The following is a 22,413-nucleotide window of genomic DNA, read 5'->3' as shown; positions in this document are numbered from 1 at the left end:
CCAATACAGCATTGGTATGACAGAAGGGACAAACACAAAACGCTGGCAATTTCAATGAGTTGCTGGAGAGCAATACAATGGTGGCCCCTAGCATTTCAAACTCCAAGTGGAGTTCTCCTAGGTGCAGTTCACAACCCGATGTGACATAGACGCAGGGAGTCAGGAAGCAGGTGCAGTCGGTGAGTTTAACCAGAATGAACATAGAGAGAATACAAAAACAGGAGAAGCGTCTGAACATGAAAACAGAAACAATACTGCCTGATGGGTGATACAACGGAGTGCTAGATAAAGTGGAAGTAATCAGGGTAGTGATGAAGTCCAGGTGTGCCTAATGATGAGTTGCCAGGACCGGTAGTTAGTAGACCGGCGATGTCGAGTGCCGTTGCGGGGGAGCAGGAGTAGACATGACACCGGGTTACTATGATCACAGATGCCTCCCTACAGGGATGAGGGGCAGTCTTGATCCAGTCAGTGGTCCATGATGTATGGTCAGCACCATGGACAATGCCTCACATCAACGTACTGGAGCTCAATGCGGTTCACCTTGCATTCTGCCACTTCCTCCCAGTACTGAGAGGACAACATCTACTGATAAGGACAGACAACACATCCGTGGTTGCACACATCAACCACCGGGGCGGACTGAGGTCAATGGCACTGCACCAGATAACAAAGGTGATACACCTGCCAGGGGTGGAGAATCAGGCAGCAGACCTTCTCTCCAGAGGAGGCCCTCTTCCTTCAGACTAGAGGATACATCCCACAGTAGTGGAGAAGATCTGGGTGCGTTTCGGAAGGGCCATCGTCGATCTGCTCGCATCGCAATACTCAACCTATTGTCCTATTTGGTTCTCAATAAAGGGTCAATCAGGCCGCCTCGACCACACAGATGGCCAAGGCGGCTGCTGTATGCGTTTCCACCAATTCTCTTGCTCCCTCAGGTCTTGAGAAAGATCAGTCTCATGAGCGAGTCAGTTCTACTTCTTGGTCTGGTTTTCAGACCTTGTATAACTGACAACCTCCCAACCATGGGAACTCCCTCTTCGAGCGGACCTCCTGTCACAAGCGAACGGCAAGCTTTGGCACCCCAAACCCAGCATACTGAAGTTGTGGGTGTGGCCTCCAAACGTGACCGCCTTGTAGCTGCAGTGTTGCCCTCCTTGGTAATTGATACAATTCAGGCAGCCAGAGCATCCTCTACACCAAGCCTAGGCAAATTCAGTCCTTGGGGGCCTGATTGGTGTCACACTTTTACCCCAGCCCCAACTGACACACCTGACTCCAATAATCAACTAATCATGATCTTTAGTTAAAAATTAAATTAGTTTAAATCAGCTGTGTTTGCTAGGGATGGGGGAAAAGTGTAACACCAATCAGGCCCCTGAAGGACTGGAATAGCCCAGGCCTGCTCTACGTGAACCCTGTATTCCTAAAAGTGGAGGGTGTTCAGGAGGTGATGTGTCGACCATACAGAATCGCCATCTTCCTGACCAATTTCTGTCATTTTGACTTTCCTCCAGGAGCTTATGACTGCAGGGAAGTCCCCATCTACATTGAAGGTGTATATGGAAGCCATCTCTATGGGTCATGACCAGATTGCGGTTGCATCATCATGGGCACACCCTCTAGTATCGCAATTCGTGAAAGGTGCCCACAGGCTACGGCCCCCCAAGGCTCCTTCAGTACCCTCATGGGAGTCAGGTGTTGTCCTACTATCACTTATGAGCCCACCATTTGAGCCACTCTTCACTTGAGCTATGTGAGCTCTCAGTCAAGACTGACAAAACCAGTATTATTTCCTAATGTGCTTTCATCATCACATGCTAACCAGCCCTTAATCATAGCAGCATTTCACCCACCTCCCCACTTCTCACAGGAGAGTTGTGAGTTGCATTCACTTTGCCCGGTTAGGGCATTGAGTGCCTATCTTGCTACAACAAGAACTGTTTGTCAAACAGAACAGCTTTTTGTGTGTTATCGGGCTAACACCAAAGGGGAAGCAGAGACTGGCACATTGGATTACCAATGCAGTGTCAAAATCACACGCTGCAGCAAGTAGACCAACTCCAGACAGCCACTTCATGGGCACTGTTTAGAGGGGCTTCACTGGACTCTATATGTGCTGCTACAACTTGGGCAACAACCATGACTTTCATGAGGAACTAAAGACTCAATGTTATGTCCATACCATCAGTGGCGTCTCTGGACACTGCATGCTCTTTGAACACAGATAACTGAACACACCGTGAACCTTGTACTTATCAACCATCATTGAGAAAATGAATACAGAGGTCTTCTAGTCTTGGTGCAGTTGCACCCAATTGAAGCCTCATGTTGTAAGTTCTAGCTTTCAGCTTGCGTGTGTATACGGTTGTATACCACAGTTTAAATTTTGTGTTACCCTGTTGAGTAATTATATTATGTTGCATCCTGTGGGGGATATAAGGACATCCCAGGGACTCATCTGGAATAAGTTAAATGGTGAGTCATCCCTCTCTGTTGTTCGAAAGATCTCTTTGGTACAGCCTTTCCCATAGGTCGTTTGGTGACCAGTTACGAAAATGAAAGAGAATGGTGGATTATGGATGTAACCTTGGTTCTCTGAGTAGAGTAATGGGTCACCAAGCTTTCATGTCGTTCCTCCACCTCCGTGGAGTTCAAGTGATGTAATAGTCTGTATGTCACACTACCTTTTATAGTGATAGGTCACGTAGGTACAGTAAGGGTGTGGCGTGACTTTAGATGTATACATATTTGATATTAAGCATCTAAATCACATCCCGTGAAGGGGAAGGAGTTCCCATAGGTCATTTGGCGGCCCCTTATTCTACTCAGAGAACCAAAGTTACATCTGTAACCCAACTTTCTATTGATGTACACTGCTTTGTTAGGCATTATGACTTTGTTCACCTAGAAAAAACACACAGAAAGACCAGAAAAAGTGCAATAGGTTAAAGTAACTGTCAGTGGTGTAAAGTACTTAAGTACAAATAGTTTAAAGTACTACTTAAGCAGTTTTTGGGGGTATCTGTACTTTACTATTTATATTTTTGACTACTTTTACTTCACTACATCCTTGAAGAAAATATTGTACTCTTTACTCCATACATTTTCCTTGACACCCAAAAGTACTCTTTACATTTTGAATGCTTAGCAGGACAGGAAAATAGTCCAATTCACGCCCTAATCAACCGAACATACTATATCATCCCTACTGCCTCTGATCTGGCGGACTCATTAAACCAACATGCTTTGTTTGTAAATGATGAGTGTTGGAGTGTGGTTTGCTTAATATAAAGAATTTTAAATGATTTATACTTTTACTTTCAATACTTAAGTATATTTTAAACCAAATACTTTTAGACTTTTACTCAAGTACAATTTTACTGGGTGACTTTTACTTTTACTTGATTCATTTTCTATTAAGGTATCTTTAACTTTTACTCAAGTATGACAGTTGGGTACTTTTTCCACCACTGGTGTCACGCCCTGACCTTATAGAGCCGTTTTATTTCTCTATTTGGTTAGGTCAGGGTGTGTGGTGGGGTGGGCATTCTATATTCGATTTTCTATGTTTTTGTTTTTTGTTTATTTTGGCCGGGTATGGTTCTCAATCAGGGACAGCTGTCTATCGTTGTCTCTGATTGGGAACCATACTTAGGTAACCCTTTTTCCCACCTGTCTTTGTGGGTAGTTTACTTTGTTAGAGGCATCATAGCCTAAGTTAAGCGTCACGGTCATGTCGGTGTTTTGTTGGCGACATTTACCTAATTAACACAAATGTATGCTCACCTCGCTGCACCTTGGTCTCCTTCTTACGACGCCTGTGACAACTGGTAACTGTCCAGTGAAAGTTTCCATTTAAATGTTTTATATTCTGTTAACTCTGTTCTGTTAACTCATAACCCCAAATAATGAAAGCATAAAGTGGGAAAAAACACTTGTATCTCAAACAGACCATTTAAAAAAATGCTTGCTAGTTCCTCATAGAGAATGATGTCATCCTCAGCTGGCCAATCAGCGGTCTACTGTCAATAATATTCTTTATGATCAGTATATGCCCACACCATTCTGTTGTTGAGGTACTCCCGAAACATTTCAAATCTAATCAAATTGTATTTGTCACAAGAGCCGAATAGAACATGTGTAGACTTTACTGTGAAATGCTTATTTACGAGCCCTTCCCAACAATGCAGTGTTAAAAGTAAGAAAAATGTATAAGTAATAATAAAAATGTGCTAAATAAAACAAGGAAAATAGTAACACAATAAAACAACAATAACGAGTCTTTATGCAAGGAGTACCGGTACCGAGTCAATGTGCAGGAGTATGAGGTAGTTGAGGTAATTGAGGTAATATGTACATGTAGGTAGGGATAAAAGTGAATCGGCAATCAGGATAGATAATAAACAGAGTAGCAGCAGCGCATGTGAGGAGTGTGAAAGAGTATAAAAAACTGTCTGTGTGTGTTTGGCGTCAATGTGTGTGTGTGTGTGTGTGTGTGTGTGTGTGTGTGTGTGTGTGTGTGTGTGTGTGTGTGTGTGTGTGTGTGTGTGTGTGTGTGTGTGTGTGTGTGTGTGTGTGTGTGTGTGTGTGTGTGTGTGTGTGTGTGTGTGTGTGTGTGTGTGTGTGTGTGTGTGTCGGTAGAGTCTAGTGAGTGTGCATAGAGCCAGTGACAAAAATATGTATACAAAAAACACAGAAAAACTTATTATTAACATATTTCATTACTGTTTTTTGAAAGGAAAACAATTTTACACATTGTAATTAATTGTAGGCCATATTTGTTATCAATCTGACTTCAGTCTCTTATGGGTGATGTCATTAGAGAGTGGAAAACATGAGGTGAGGTGAACCGTACTCATCACTAGGTGTGTCACTACCTGCTGAGCATCGATGTGATCAGTTTGCTAAGAGAGAGAGAGAGAGGGGGGGGTGACCTAATACCCAAGAAAAGCGATGAAGTCATAGCCACCTGACTCATATTCCCAGCTGAGACCAGTTTTCCCAATCTCCATAAGCCTCTGTGTGTGTGTGTGTGTGTGTGTGTGTGTGTGTGTGTGTGTGTGTGTGTGTGTGTGTGTGTGTGTGTGTGTGTGTGTGTGTGTGTGTGTGTGTGTGTGTGTGTGTGTGTGTGTGTGTGTGTGTGTGTGTGTGTGTGTGTGTGTGTGTGTGAGCGTGCGTGCGTGCGTGCGTGCGTGTGTGCGTGTGCTTGTGTGCGTGTGCGTGCAAGAGAGAAAGTGAGTGAGTGTATGCCTGTCCAGGGAGTTGTTGGGGAGGATCATGCCTTTAATAGCGAAAGACGGTGTTGAGTAAACCTTGGTGTGGATATGTTTGTCACACCAATCCTACCACTCTCCTGTTACAAACACATTCCCTCACATACAGTAAATGGAGCTTGCCTTGTAGTGAGAGAAACACATTAACAGCCTCACTCACAAAGAAGTTTTATGGGGCTGTATTTATGGATTGCCGTTCATTGAGAAAATGCTGCCGTTTCATTGACAACTTCTAGTGTTCAGGGGAAAAACACAATCATGTGGATAAAGTCAGAGGCAAATAAAACCAGTAAGGACCAGGTTTAAGTGAATAACATATTGATAAGTGTCATGTTTGTCTAAGTCAAGATAACTGATTATGGTTTATGTGAAATAATCTGCAATATTAAACTGATCCTCTTACAGAGGATTCTATTGCCGTCTTGTCTGCACAAAGCTGATACAATGCAGGGCATTTTAGGCTATATTCAGCTTAGAATGAGATATTAGTGCAAGATATGACATGGTGTCATCATATGCAGGAGGAGTTACGTCATCCACATGTGCTGGTTCACTGTATGACATCAGCATTTGGCGCCAGGCCAACATCTCCATTGTGCTCATAGCATCATTCAGGAGACAGCGGGGCACCAAACATGTCATGAAAGGACATCTGGACATGAAAATCAAAGGGATGCCCCTTGGGGGTTTCTTAAAGATGTCTTTACACTCCATTAAGTCCACTTTGAAAGACAGACACTGTCCATAGGTGGATACGGTGTTTGCATGAGTTGTTGGACAAAGAGATTGTTGTCTGTCTCTGTGGCACAGTAAACCAAAGCACCTCCCCACAGATGCAGCTTCCCTTTCAGAGGGTGCAGAAGGGAGACAGGCATAATCAAACAGCCAGATGGTCAAGATCATTGAGAGTTTTTTATGTGGGCATGTAACATGACCTCAGCACTCTGGGTTTTATCAAGCATCCTCCATACACGCACAGCTGATGAGTTTGTACACTCAAACTACTAGGTAATAACATCTGGATGTAAACCAGGCCTGCTGTGTCTGACCTTTTAGCGGCATACTGTGTGAAACTTGTACTGAGTGGGGTCAGATCAGGATCCCTAAATGTAGGTTTATAGAGAGAAATAATGTAAGGAATACAGTATCATCACAAACAGGCCCATAACCCAGAGCCCCAGACACCCAGACAGCTTGGGGTGGGGGGGGGGAGATTATCCCTGATCTGTCCTCTTTATTGATTGGGCCTTGGGCTCCCTGCAGACCCCATTAATGGAGGCAGATGACCTCTTGGACAACACTGGCTCTGTGTGTCACTGAGAAGCTGTTCCTGCTCCAGCGTCTGCCACAAAGCCTCTCCCCCATCCTCACTCTCCCCAGCCCTCAAGCCTCTCTGCTCGGATAGGGGGATACAGACCCCCTCCCCCAGTCCTTTATTCATCCCCAGCAATCCGGCTGTTGGTGCTGTTGTTGTCATAGAGGCCTTGGGGTTAGGTGGACTAATACAGGGTTTTTAATCCTGTATTCCTTTGTACATATTAGTTCCCCTCTCCTCATGGGCCAGCCTTGGGAGAGCACCCCTTTCTGATTAGCACCCAGGGCAGGTGTCAGAGTCTAGACTCTCTAGACTATGATTATGCACAGGTACACCTGAACTGACCTTTGTTGTGACAGTGTCTTTCAACACATGACATAGCCTACTCATCTGTAGTGACTCAGTCAGTGTCTCATGTGAACAGAAGAGAAAGTTGAGGGATAAAAAAAAATGTTTGAACTATTTACAAATTAATTGCAGAAATTATGGATGAAAAAATGAGCTCATCTGCAGACTCAGGCACATTTACAGTACATTAATGTGAACACTGGAACGTTTACTGATTCATGTGAACTGTCCCTGTTAAATAAATGGCATATAACTAAATAAATAATTTATCAAATAATGATTTATTGAGTAATTGTTTCTCAGTTTCATACATACTCAATTTGTAATGGTTGTAAAAACAATTATGGCGTAAACATCATCATGGTTATAAATGAGTGTTTTATCAATGTATTAGGCTAAACATTCAATATGAACATGTAATACTGATGGATTACCACATTATTATGTATAGTTATTGTATAGGGATTTGTGCCCATGAAATTAGTGGCAGACTGTCTGATCACATACCCAGTCTGTCACATCCCAAATGAAGGAGAGTTGTTGTTGTTATCAGTAATGTAATGCATGACAGCCACATACAGTACATGGTGACAAGTGATTAATTGAACTCACTCAGTGGGGTTCAAGTCCTCAGATGATCTGGTTAAACCAGTCCAGCCAAACCATATCCACTTTGATAATACAATGAGAGCATCAAATCATTCGATGATATTCATAATCGGTTAGGCTAACTATAGTTTTGTCAGTGCTGAACATATCACCCATTTGAGGGTGGCTTTGGTGACAAACGTCAAGGTTTCCCCAGTTAGTTCGAAGGACACCAGAAACAGCAAGGCAACATAATTGCTTATGCGAAGTGCACAGTAAGAAGTAATGGAAACGGTAAATTACCGATCAAATGAACCGTATCGTGGTTGGTAAGAGAACAAGCAGTGATGCCCCCCACAGTTACCACAACACTGCCATGCGCACCCACACTGCGCCCGCGACAGGCACTATAGGCTACATTAGATATAGACTACTGTTCCGCTCCAATTCACTATTGAGAGTTTGTATTGTTCACTTGTGAAATGAGACATTGGATACATTTTAACTTAAAACACTGGAGATAGATTGTATTATTCAATTGTACTATTATTTGTATTATTATTATTACTACTAAGCACATGTGTCTTTGTGTTATTATACAACCATGCCGCCAGGCGTGGCTTCTCTAGAGGACATTTTGGTATGTAGATTTTGCGAGGCAAACGCGGTTCTTTGTTCGCGCCAGGCAAGAAATGCTGCAAGCAAGAGCTCTGCTTACTGGAAATATGTAAGGACATTTTTTTTAAAGATCCCTGCTGCACAGGGTCTGCAACGCCTGTCTGACAACTCCCTTTCTCCTCTCCTCCTCACCCCCTCCTCCTACGTTACAGCCCCCATGCGCAACGGCGCCCGAGACAACAACGCGGTGACCTGCCGCAACCCACGACGAGTGGGGTGGGCGGAACCCCGAAATATGTCACTTAACTCCTTCATCCTAGATAGACAGATAGACAGAATAACGCAAATCCTCCCCAATACAGTGAACGAAGTCGTTAAGGTTTCACAAATAAACTCCATCCAAAGTCCATCTATCCCTCAGTAGGCTACTGCGTCCCCACCATAGATAATACAACATTGGCAATATACCAAAACAGTACGCTATGGTGCCCAAATAGTAACCTGAATCGGGAAACAATCCTAAATGCATACACTTTTGACATTTTATTGAGGGGGAATTATTAAACTATAGCCCATGCATCCTTGTACAAGTAGCCTACAGTAAAAAGACCGTTGCGGTCTTGCATTGCAGGGATGGGGAATGAGTAGCGTTGCTTGGATCTAACGCATGGCTGATATGGACAAAGGAAAGGTGGAGGGAATATTTTTTATTTTTTCTCCATACGTGAGGAAAAACGCGGGGGTTGGTTTCTGAGATGCCACAGGCTTGGGAACCTGAGACGGAATGGTATAACGGGAGGGCGGTGCGTTTTGTCTCAGCAAGGAGGGGACTGTGTACCAGACGGGGTGGAGTGATGCATCGCCTAGCCCCTCTCCGTTCAGACGGCCTTGTGTCCCGTTTGCCTAGAGCTGAGAGAATACTGTATTGCAAGTAGGCCTATAGCAGACAGAGAGAGGGGCAGGTCTATGGGAGGGACTAGCGCAGAGGCAGAATTGGAAGGAGGAGGGGGCGGGGAGGCGGCACGGGTGCTGTTTCTCCAGTCTCTTTCCTCTGTCTTTGTCTCACACTCTTTTGTTAGCCATGCCTAGCCTGCTGGTTCTAGCAGGGATCATGGAGAAAAATGGGGGCTACGGCGGGGATCTAGCCGGCTCCGGGTACGGAAGCGAAGGTCTCCTAGTGCCACCGGACGAGGAAGAAGACGACTCCCGTGCCCTGAGGGTCGCGCTGGGCCAGCTGTCTCTACTGGGGCTTGGTGAAGGCGAGGACGGTGGTGGGGCTCCTGGAACGGGAGTACAGGATCGGAGTAACAATAACAATAACCATCACAACCATACCAATAATATTGGCGGAGGTATTGGTGACACAGGGCTTTTGCAAGGGAAGAACAAGTTATGTGTCCTGTACGAGGGTTCTTCAAGTGAGACGAAAGGACGAGGCTGCAACATAACAGAATGCGTCCCCGTGCCCAGCTCAGAACATGTGGCCGAAATAGTGGGGAGACAAGGTAAAGATTCCAACCAAATGTTCCTATTGAAAGTTATGTTGCAGTTCTGAGCTTAATGTGTCTCACGGTAGTTTGTAGGGTGTTTTGATAACGCTCTATAACTGTTACGTTAGCTGGTGTTATTGATATAGAAAAGGGAGTGGTGTTATTTTTTGTTGTATTCTTCTACACAGGCTTCCTTACCACTCTTTGGCCATGGTAACAAATCTGTTTCAAGTTAACATACAGTGGCAGAAACTGCAACATTGTTGCAACTAGGCTCAGTTCTATTGTCTGTCTAGTGAATTTCAAACGTGGGGAGACACAAAGCAGGACTGTAACCGTTACCTCATGGGCGCATTATTCCACATCCAGCCATCAATGTCAGCTCACAGACGCACACTTCAGGCAGGGATAGCACTTGCTTCCTTTGTCGTCTGAACGCGCGAGACTGTTAAAAAAAAACGCAACGTGCTGCTGGTAACGGAGGAATCTCGTTCGCCCTGAAATGTTTACAAATTATTTACTCTCTTTATTGTGAACGGAGCTTGTATTTGAGTGACGATTGATGTTTTCAAGCTGTTGTTTTCGGTTTCGTAAATTCAAATTATGTTAATTGTTTTTGTTGCTGACTGCCCCAGTGACACAATTAGACAATGGCAAGTGTGTTTCTCTATATTCTCTTTTCTTGAGCAGTTTAAAAGTGAATTCCCAGATTTAAGATGGATATATCTGTGTATTGAGTAATTGTCGAAGACCTCGACATGAACTTGAATGACAGCAGCTGTCAAACAAAGGTGTGAAAGTGAGGGGAGGGGTACCTTATTAGGCAGTGTTACCAGTAGACACTTGGGATGATCATAGGAATCGAAGCGTGACTCAGCCAGAAGTTGGACCAACGTGTCGAGTTGAATGTTGTGTGGTTCTTATATTTTCTGATATAAAATAAGAACAAATAATAACAAAATATGTTGCCTTTTTAAAACCTATTGCCCATATTGTTATTGTGATCAACTCAAATTGGCTATTTATCAGACTGTAATATATTGATTCTCCAGATTGCTTGTAACCTGTACAACTCTCAGAACCAGCAACTTATTGCTTTGTGCTACATGGTTGTTCTTGTTTGACTGCACCTATTGTTGACTGGCTCTGTTGTGTTGAGTCCAAACGAAACAGAGGGGTTGGTTAGACAAGCAGGGATAAACGGATGGGTCAATTGTTGGTGGGTCAGAGGCACTGGGCATTAAAAGGGAGTCACACCCAAACCAAGGACTCCCTTACCTAATGGGGGTAAGGGAAACCAATTCAGCCAGTGAATCCTAATTCATGTTTTGGGGATTACACAAATCCACAGGTCCCCACAATGTCAAGTGGGTCCAAGGCAGCAAAGACCATTTGCTTCAACTCCATTTTCCCACAGATGTGGGGATCTGGTTTTTGTTGTGCCGTTAAGTGCCCTCATCTTCCTGTGCGTCTCCTGTTCGTTACTCTGAAGTGTTTTAATAGGGTAACTGAAGACAGCCGGAGGGTGGATCCAGTGAGCACAAGTGCAGCAGAGGGCTTTGTGTTGACTGAGAAGTACTGATTTGGGGGATTGGGGATGAGCTCTTTTGATTCAGGGCCTCGTTAGTTAGTTCATATTCAATTTCCTCCTTCCCAGGGTCGACTACTGCCTGGTGAATCTGGCAAGTCAATGTCCAGTCCTGGAGAGGCAAATGTTATCATTTTCTCCTTTGTCAAAGTCATTTGAACTGATTCCGGGGGATGCTTTTTGTGTCGTCTAGGGTTGTAATTATTACGACTTTAGGTCAAGGGTGGGTTTGCTGTGCATGCGCCACTAACAATGCACACAGTTCTGGAAAGCATGCTCTCCAAATGAAAGACATGGCATACAGTTGTGGAATGATCTAGAATGATCTTTGTCATTTGCCTGAAGGAAATTGTAAAGGTTCCAGTGGAGTCCCTTTCTTTGTCTCCTCTGTTCATAGTTTTAAGTTTTACCTCGCCTATTGGTCGCAACTTAAATATTCACCTTCCTGCTACAAAGGATCACAAAACCTTACATCTATCCTAAGTTAACACATGGTTTAACATAATAACATTGTGGTTATTGCATGAGTTATAACTGTCATACATATATGTTAAATAACTATCATACATATTATAAAGCCTGAGTGTTCCATCTAACACCATCATGCTTGAACCCCAACTAATATCACCACCGCCATCGTCCTCAATAAATAAATAATAAATGTAGTTTGAACTCTTCAGCCCTCAGAGCCTCACTGAGTCACTCAGTCAGTGCCATCCAGGCTTCTGAAGTTAGTGCACTAGTAAGTGGGGCTATTTGGTAGCATTAGGGAAGCACATCTCCCTCGGTTAGAGGTGTTCAGACATTTGATCCACACTGCTAAAGTCCCTGCCCAGGGACTGCAGTTGAAAATAAGCAGGCTGTCTAAAATGGGCACTTTTATAGTAATGTTGATTAATGTGCACTGTCCCTGGTAAAACAACATTTTAATAAAGAAAGTAAAGTAAAGCGTGTTTAGGCTACTGATGTAATGGTGTGCTGTGATTTGTAGTGCTAATCAGAAGGACGAGCTGAGACCTGACCATTGAATAACTTGCTAGTTATTGTTACCAGACCACAGACATACATACAAGTCTCTTGAAGTCACTGCTAAGGGGAAACACTCAGGGATTCTTAGGGGTGGAACATAAACTTGCATTTCAGAATGAGAACGGTAGCTGCACACCTGCGTATATGTCACCACAGGCTGCCGTAGTGGGGCGTTGCATGCCGTTTCCTGTTGGGTGTAATATACAGTGTACGGCTGTGTTTACCATATCCCTCTTGACCTCAAGAGCTCTTAACCACCCTACTCTACAATTACTCATTTTTTATTCCCCTCTTGTATTATTACCTCATCTCAGTATTAGAGCCGAAGGTAATTTGACATGATATAGCATTAGCCTGTACTCTCTCAAATCTAGACTCTCGCTAAAAGCACTTAATATTGTCAGCTTTTACACACTGATCAAAATCAGAACATATGCACTACAATAGATGACCCAAAAATGATGTATGTGTGGACCGGAGGTACCAGACTTGTCAGTTCAAGGAGAGGGGCAGGTTGTTCGTGGCAACACTGTTGAATGCCTCCATAACTGTAGCCATAGCACAGAATAGTTCTGATGTCCTTTGGAAATGGGTACAATAACTAATCTGTTTAGCAATGTTAGATATAGGAAATGAAATAATGGGGTGTTCTACTTTGAGGTCTACAGTCTCTTCAATTATTTCAGATTGTACAGCAGATTGAGACTTGATGCCATGTGAAAACATGTGACTTAGTAATGATAATCTTGGCAGAAATGGGGAAAAAAAGTGTAATACTGTAAAATGTTGTAAAGGGGAGAATGACTAGTGAACATTGCTGGACTGTCTAAAAACTCTGAAGTTGTGAGCATTTTAGACCACAATTTGCCATCTTTTAAAAAGATATATCAAAGGTCAACTATAAATTCTGTCTTTGTTTCCATAGAAGAAGAAAAAACATTTAAAAAATGCTTTGTATTACCATGTAGTAGTAACAATCTTAGCTATTCGAAATTCCTCATCTTCGATGAGTGTTTCAGAAAATTGAATAAAAATTGTGTTCGTGGCTTTTTAAAAACTTTGTCTTTTGTTTCTGCAGGTTGCAAGATCAAAGCCTTGCGGGCCAAGACCAACACCTACATCAAGACCCCCGTGAGGGGCGAGGAGCCTGTGTTTCTCATCACGGGCCGAAAGGAGGATGTGGCCCTGGCCCGGCGCGAGATCATTTCTGCCGCCGAGCACTTCTCCATGCTCCGAGCGTCCCGCAACAAGCTGGGTGTGTCCTTCAGCGGTTCCCCGCCTGCGCCCCTGCCGGGCCAGACCACCATCCAGGTGAGGGTGCCCTACCGCGTGGTGGGGCTGGTGGTGGGGCCCAAGGGTTCCACCATCAAACGCATCCAACAGCAAACCTGCACCTACATCGTCACCCCTAGCCGAGACCGTGACCCCGTCTTCGAGATCACGGGATCACCTAGCAATGCCGAGAGGGCCCGTGAGGAGATCGAGGCGCACATCGCATTCCGAACGGGAGGTCTGCATGACCACAACAACGAGAATGACTGCTTGGGGCCGGATGGCGGCAGCCCAGTAGGCTCCGGGGGTCTGGAGAGCCGCCTGCAGCAGGTGTGGGGTCTGCAGGGGGGCCAGCGCAAGCCGTTGACCAGCAGCTTCCGCCAGAACTTCTCAGATACCATGGTTGGAGGAGAAGGAGGTGGCATAATCTACAGCAAGGGCAACTTCAACAGCCCTGGAGAGAAGCCCTGTTCCTACTTTGGCTCAGAGGGCACCCAGAGTTGGGGAGACCCAGACTACCCAAAACAGGTGGCCTTCTATGCCCAGCAGCGCTCCAAGAGCTTTGGAGGCCTGCCCCTGCCCCTGACCAGACTCTCTCCAGGCCTTCCTGACCCTTGTGGAGGGAACAACGGCAACTCCTCGGGCACTAGCATCACTATTCTGTCTGGCTCTCCTCATGCCCAGGCCCGCCGTGCCCATAGCGAGCCAACCTCGGGCGCGGGGTTCCCTGGACGCCTCCCTGTACCGGACTCGCCACCAGCCATCCTCCGGGACTGCATGACCTGCTTCGAGAGCAAAGTGACGGCCGCCCTGGTGCCCTGCGGCCACAACCTCTTCTGCATGGAGTGTGCCATCCGCATCTGTGAGCTCAACCATCCAGAGTGCCCGGTGTGCCACACCCTGGTCTCTCAGGCTATCCGAATATTCTCCTAAAAAACACCACGTCAGTTTTTAACATTCGTTTTATCACAGTGTTTGTTCTACAATTATTTACTATTATTATTATTATTATTATTATTATTATTATACTTTTCTTTTCTCAGAAAATGTTTTTAAAAAACAAGCAGATATTTTAGAAGGCACTGCTTGCTTTACTAAAAAGTATAAGAAATATTTTGAATTTTTTCTTTTATATATATACATATATATTTTATAAAAGTTTTGTTTATAAGAAAAGTATAGTACCTAGCATTTTTTCAGTTTTTTTTACTGCTGCTGTTTTTCATTCACGAATCACAGTGTGGGCGGAGTAGTAGGAACGTGAACAGTTTACGATTCAGATTTATTTTACCATGAAGTGGTTTTATATGGAGAAAAGGAAAGAGGTGATAATTGAGGTTCAGTTTAACTCCCTGGTATCTTATCTGTACCTGAATGATATGGGAAGTCAAAATCAAACAGAAGGAAAAAGATTGAATCTTTCATTGCACCTTATAATCGTCTTGGTTTCGGATAGTCAGATTAATGATTGTCAATCATCCAGAAAAATGACATAGCTGATGAAAAGGCAAATCCCTCAATGTGGCTCAAAAAAATGGAACAAAGCTTTGATATTGTCATTGAAAGTCTAAATTTGTTCCAATCGAAGGACAGACTATTCCATCATTGTCATCTTTCTGACATTTGTGTCCCTTTACAAGCTTGTTGTTATACCTGGTAGTCCTCCCTAAACACCTGTTAGAATGGTAACAATATGGGACCGAATAGCAGACAAACGCCTTTCTTTATGCAGATATGTCTTACAGATTTCCTTTTTCACAAAGAGGTGAATGAATGAATGCTACACATTGTATTGCTGAAATATCACTACAGTTTGGTGAAAAGTTTCAGCGATGCCTGTTCCTCGTGGCACTTGAAAAGCATGTTTCTTTCGCCGGTGTTAAGCACTGATTTCATTTGTGAGGTCAAAAGCCTTGGAATTCGTCCAGTTGGCTAATTTGGGAGATCTGTCTCCCCGACGGACTAGTTTCAAAGCCAACTTATACCCACTTTATTGTCTTATGTGGTAATTTAGCTGTTAGCTGAACGATGTAGGACAAAAACGAGAGCCACTTTTGACAGGCATCTCTCTGAGGTTTGCGCAGTTAGAGCGTCAGCCATTAGAGTGGACAGAAGCTGAGGAAAACACTGAGCTGTTCTCTGAATTGGTAATAGAGTGTGCCTAAATGGGCAAAAAGCTCCTAGAATACAGTACCACCATCCACAGAGCTCCCTCGCCACCCCCGTCCAGCAGCTTTGTATTTTAGCTCAGAGGCCTCTAATTATCAGAGCTGTGCAGAAGCAGGTGTTTTTCTATCTTTTTTGGGAGTGGCTTACCCCCCCCGCTTACTGTTCGATCGTTGGCTGTTGAAGGTAGTAATGACTGCAGCTGACCCAGAATGCATTGCCTCCCTGAGTGGGGCGTATTGTCTGGGCCCAGCGGTGGCGTGGGCCCGGAGTGCTCGGACACGGCCCGGAGAGACTCATTGATAATTAGGCAAATTAGCCGGTCCAGGTGCGGACCGTGTGGCGACCCTGGTGCTGAATGGGGGGGTGAGACAGAGTCCCGGCGTGGGCTGCTGACCACCCCACCCCTCTGTCACAGGCACAGAAGGTCCAGTCTGGGTGCAGCTGGGCGAATGGGACCCCTCCTTCCATATCCCCCTCCCTCTTTCCTTCTCTGCTGCTCTGAGCTATCCCTACTGGGGAGAGGGGCCTCCTTTGTCCCAACACTCAGGAAAAAAGCAGCATATGAAAGAAAGAGACCAACTGAACAGGCTGCCAGCTCTGAAATGAGAGTGAGGGGACTTTGGAGAAAGAAAGGATATCTACAGTGTCAGTAGATTCAGTAATTACCTAGTGTACAATTCTGACACACAGATCCAAGTCTTTGAAATGCCCCACTGAACTAGATGTCTCCATGTGTTCTCAATAACATAAGGGTATGAACACATGCAGACATATATCATTTAAGAGTACGAGGAGTCTGATCACTTGGAGTTCATCGCCCCCCCCCAATTTGGATGGAGGCCTTTGTGACAGAGAGCGAGTGCAGATCGAAGTTTCCATAGAGAGGCCCCCCCCCCCTTTATCTCCTGTCTGTATGGGACATCCTGCAGCTGCCCACTCACCACAGACACACAGGCTTAGCCAATGGCAGGCTAGCACTGGGCCTTCAGAATGAAATCAGACGATTGTAATTGACAGGAAAGCGGAGGAAACGCCCCATTTAGCCACCACTCATGCTGAATCAAATTACACACCCTTTGCCTCTGCCTTAGCCCCAGCCTGGGGATTTCAGAGGGAGGGAGGGGGGATTAGAGCCGTTGGAGGATAAGAGGGTTTTTTGGGGGGGTGGAGAGAGAGAGAAGGCTGCTCTCAAAGAAAAGAGAACCTGCAGATCTCGTCTTTGTGAGAGGGGTAGTTAGAAGGCTGCTGCCTCATGTTTGCTGGTGGTGGCAGGTGAACAAGGACATGCTGGTGATTCAGCTGGTCTCCCACTAACACTGCATCAGATCGCTCTATTAAGTTGTTTTTTCTGGAGAACTCTTTTGCTCAACTTTTGTCCATCAAAATAGAATTAAGTTACAATAGACTGTTGTCCCTAGTCTAGGCAGCAACAGAGCCCCCCTTTTCCCCATTGTATTGTCAGCAGACCACTCCTGTTGTCCATGGACTGGGAAGAAATAGAACTGTACTTTCAGAGTATCTAAATTCTATTACATATTTAGAAATTAATTGACCATTTATTAATGGGGAGAACTGCACAGTGGTTTGGTCTGAACTGTCAATGACAATTTCAAGGCAGTATAACGCTGTTAACTGAATATAGTATTTTCTATTCTTTTTTTATTTTGTTTTAAGCCTGAATATTTTGTATTAAAAGATAAATATTGCTTTCACTTTGGCATGAAAGTTTAGTGACATACAGTAGGCCTTCAATAGTATTGCCCCTTAAAAAAACGTTCACGTAACTATTTGTCAGAAAAGAATGTGAATCAACCGAGTTGGGTGGGATTAAATGGAATTGGGGAAATTAGGCTCTTAAACCCTTTACATTAAAATATAGAGTAAAGCACCTTATTATAAGAAAACACATATAATTAATACCAAACCGACCACTGATGGTGAATATTTCTTCATAGATTTTGAAAGACATGCACATAAGGTTTCCCTATCATGTTTTTATAATATAATTATTGTTATTCCTTGTAGTAGTGGTATTATGGGAGACCTCTCATCCATTCAGTCAGTACTGATGACTTGGTTGAGTTTGCACTGGTTTAATGTAGAGGGCTTTTTAGAGAGTCTCACTGTTTTAGAGGCTGTGGGAGAAATTTGCATTGTGCTTTATGAGAAAGGATTCTGCGCATCTGTGTATATATATATATATATATATATCAGTAATTTACATCCAGTCAAATGCCTGCTATATAAGTGGGATTTTGATTATTTTTACAAGGTGAAAATATCATTTTGAATTTGTTTGTTTATGGACTTTTAAGATCACTTTGATTTATATATATATATATATATATATATATATAAAATGTCCCCTCATCCTTAAACATAAAGACGTATATTGATAGGCTACTTATATGTATGGATCTAATAAACTTAAGCATTTCATCAAGTCAAATATATAGATAAGAATACCACAATACCACATACTGTAATGATGAATACAGGGCTGTATTGATGTTTCCACTGACATATACCAATACATTCTCTCAAATATGTGAAGAAATGTGTTCTAAAATATTCCAAGATCCTTTTGGGTGAATCAGGTTTTTATGTACATTAGGATGAAAAGCAATAATGTCAATACTGCAACAGTAAACAAAAGAGCCAGTGTAGTAAATTCATAGAATTCAGCACCATCCATAACGCAACCTTGATTCATTTGAATATTATTCCACTTTTGGTTAATATCTTCTAAAAATGCATATGGATTTATGCCAATGTAGGATGAGTAATGTAATTAATTAGTAACAGTTTCAGGCACAATAGCATGTTTTTGTTGCTTTCCTACGTCTTGCTTTTAGTAATTTTTGACTGCTTAATCCCGTCTTTTTAACATTGAATATTAATAAGACTGCAAGTATACCTCAAATACAAGGTGTGCCAACACCAGTGCAACCTCAAGAGTTCCTCCTCTTAGTATATGTGGAATTTTGAGGTCACAATACCTATTATTTGAAAGAAACCAATTGCATTGTACAAGTAAGCTTTTCAGTGTAAACATACAATGCTTTTCAGGAACATAACATGAACAATTGAGGCATTTCCTGTCTGTCAAAAGCAGGAAGTCATAACAACTTAAATCACACACTAAAGTAGACACAATGGCAAGACAGAAGGTTGGATTATTTCCATAGGATCTATCTAAGACCTCTTCCATATGAACGTATACTGATGCCCAATGCATTGAGCCAAACATTTTCATCACTTGGGAAAGTAGCATTTATTTAACATGTATTACTCTGTATTTATTCATGTTTAGGGAGAAATGTTTATAGTTACCATAAGCATATCATGAGGATATATTTCAGTTTTTAGATTGGTTCCAAAACATATGTAGCTGATTTGATGGCACAATTTAATTATTTATTTTTATGCTGTCTGTTATAAGTAGTCATTATACAGCATTTAGCTGATTTAAAATAAAAGGTCAAAAGGTAGCCAAAGAACAAAACCTTGGAAGAGGTTCGAGGACATCTATAGAAATGATATTGCTAATCGTAAGCTTACAATTCTACGAATGTTAACACATTTCGACCATATCATAGTTTGGATTTATTGATGAAGGTGGCTGAGGTCAATACAATATTAATCAGCTTTCGTTTTAAATAACCCACTAGTGATAGTTTTGTCAAAAGTCGTACAGCATACAAACTTCAGTCAATATCTGTGAAATGGAGCTTGTCTCAATAAAGACGTCCTGTTTCAGTTTGGTCTTTTTTTATGCTACAGTAGCTTCAGTGATCAACTACCCAATCACTGCCCAAAGACACTAATCCTAATGCATCACCCTCTTAAGTTGTATTTATATTGGTTTTATTGTCAACTTAGATTTATGAATAATGATGTCAATAAGTTTTGTTTCATCACAGCTCTTAATATGAAAACGCTAGACTTGTCTTAGGAAGTTTATGTTTCTTCAGAATGGGGCAGGGACACATAATAAATGAGAAAAATAAGGGTTAGAGATTTGTCTTTGTTTACAATTCTGTTCAAATTCATGTTGAATTTCAGCTGAAGGGCTAGATTTGTCTCAAAGACCCCAGACTGAACAATAGTTGAATAATACATAAGAAAGTTGTTAAGATTATACAAATACCCTGCAGTACCTTTGTTAGAGTTCAAAAATAATACTGCGGTTTTAATTTAATATTGTTTCTAGTTAACTTTATTTTCCATGTCGAAGTATGATAGCTGAAGTTTAGTCCAGTACATAAGAGTAAAATTAAGATCCCATGGCATTAACATATTTCATCAACATAACCACAAGGTGTATAAAAAGCTTTAAAGAAATTAAGATGGATTAATTCCATATATTTACCTTGAAGTGTAATTGATATAGAAATTCAAATAATGACTGTCTTATAAGATGAGGTATAGCTTGATATATGCACCCAGTCACCCAGTATATGAAGTACTCCACTTCCTTTAGTGGAGAAACAAAGATGGCGGTGAGAACTCTTAGGGGGATGTCTATTTCATTCACTTTTTTTTCAATTGTTAGTGTTCTTTATAATATATTAAAGTAACCGTAGAAACTATGAACAGTTTTCTTCTCTTTAACAAATGTACAACTCTTTATGCATTATGTATAACAATAATAGCACCCCTTTCAAGGAGTGATAGGAAATCCTTTACATTGACGCACTTAAGCAATTATTCTGACCTATCATAATCACAAGATGAGCAAGTAATGCATTTGAATGTAAAATAAATTACCATTGCACTCTTTTTACCTTTTGGTTTATACATTTTAAAGTGAGCTGGAAAGAATTTGTGAGAAGGTTTCACCGCAGTCTATAGAGTTCTTCCACATACATTTATAGAAAGCAACTTTAAAAATGAATATTATTACAGTTTCTTAAATCTATTTTGCTAACATGGGTTATTATTTCATAGAAAGACGAGGATTAAGTCAGTTTCAGGATGTTATTTATGAAAATCTTAAAATGAAAACATATTTATGAGTAAGCTCAAGAAATTTGTTTTTTAATTAAAAAGACAAGAAGTTAATATATTTCTAAACACAGGAAAGTTGGTTTCTACTAACGGTTAAAAAAATAAAATACGTTTTATTTATGAAAGTTATGGACTCACCTCCACACTGTATTTCATTGTAAATGAAATATAAGCTGATGTGGGTTCCCCATAACTTATATTTTAACTTCCGATATGCACTATTTAAAATAACACCAGTGCATTCACAGTGGAATTATGACAGAAAATATAATATTTTTAGGATTTGGAGGTATTTTAGTCACTGAGCATCAATATTGTGCCTCAATTACACATGTATTTTTTGCATCAGCACTCTCACTATGCTGCTTGCTTACCTTTTCCCCTTTGACTAACCCCATACTGACTGGCCCCATTACACATTTCCTCTGGAGTCTTAACTTGCTTTTATTAATCTCTAACTTTTTATGCTAACACAGCTTCAGTTGTGATTGCAATGCTGAGAACGAGTGATTCAGGTGTCCCACAGGGGCACATGTTAAACACATTCAGATAAACACATTCATATGTCTACTACTTGGGACCCTTTGTGATTGGTAAGGCAAGAGAGGACATCATCAAAGCCTTAATGAATGATTACCTGAAAATTGGGCTCAAGTTTCTTCGTGAAAACATGACAGGCTGAGAACTGAGCTGAGTGATCAATAGTTTAGCACATAGGCACACTGTGTCGTAGATCTATGGTAACCAGCCACACACACACACACCAACACATTCATATCCGTACTAGTTTGCATGTATCTTGTATGGTCACCTAGACTGGATAAACACCACAGATCCTTTGTGTTTGGTTTTAACACAAGGGGTCTGGGGCTGGTTGTTCCTTGTAGAGTTTCATAGTTGGCGCCCCTTCAGAAAACAGAAAAGGACAAGTGTTTCAGGTGAAGCAAAGAGAGGCCGTTTCTGTCCCCATGTGACACGGTCAGTATTTTACCGTTTTCATTATCTCATCCCAGTTCTATAAAAAAGGGAAGGAAAGCTTGATTGTCATTCCTTCACATATGAATGAACATAATGTATTTATTTAATCTCAAAACTAGGTAGTTAAAAGTGAATATTTGTCGTACAATTCAACATGTCAGGACGGTATTTTCCGCCACAACTGACTGAAGCAGGGGGACTGAAATGACCTTCACGTCGTCCTCTTCTGAAGGGGCCACCACAGTCTGACAGTCTTTGGTAGTGTTTCTTCAGATTCTCCCGGCACCGTAGAAGTGTTTCATACCGGTCTATAGTGGTCTTAGTGCATTAGTTTTGGGTCAGCATCTCCTGGCTTTAGTTTCTGGTTTCTCTGTGATCAGTGAGAGAGGGTTTGCCATGTGGCTGGCCGTCACTTTGATAAAATAAAAAGTCTTCTTTGAACTGTTACAGTGTGTCATGCCCGCAAGAGGCATGTGATATTGCAGGTTTATTTCTTAGCACATGTTTTTGTGAATAATTTGATATTTTATTATTGTATCTGCGCCATATTAGTTTTGGTTTCTGTTTTTTTTTTCAAAGATTCAAGATGTATTGTAAATGTTTCTAATAAAACAAAAATGAAATCACTTCCGATGGATGCTCTGCTTTGTCGCATGACTATTTTTAAAGTTGCAGTTGTGAAATGGCAAACCATTACCATACAGTAACTCCACAGTATGCCATTTTTCA

At 42.2% G+C, this 22,413-nt stretch overlaps 1 protein-coding gene across 1 annotated transcript; it reads left to right on the top strand.

Moving 5' to 3' along the window:
* The first annotated feature begins 9,138 nt into the window (after window positions 1–9,138).
* Window positions 9,139–22,311, top strand: LOC123997730 (RNA-binding protein MEX3A-like). Its single transcript, XM_046302232.1, has 2 exons — window positions 9,139–9,653; window positions 13,334–22,311. The coding sequence occupies exons 1-2, from the start codon at window positions 9,230–9,232 to the stop codon at window positions 14,458–14,460; spliced, it is 1,551 nt and encodes a 516-aa protein (XP_046158188.1). The 5' UTR covers window positions 9,139–9,229; the 3' UTR covers window positions 14,461–22,311.
* Window positions 22,312–22,413: the final 102 nt, after the last annotated feature.

Source organism: Oncorhynchus gorbuscha, linkage group LG15 (genome assembly GCF_021184085.1).
Source record: "Oncorhynchus gorbuscha isolate QuinsamMale2020 ecotype Even-year linkage group LG15, OgorEven_v1.0, whole genome shotgun sequence".
Lineage (NCBI taxonomy): Eukaryota > Metazoa > Chordata > Actinopteri > Salmoniformes > Salmonidae > Oncorhynchus > Oncorhynchus gorbuscha.
The sequence above is the reverse complement of the archived record's forward strand: the minus strand, read 5'-3'. Positions and strand labels throughout refer to the sequence as shown.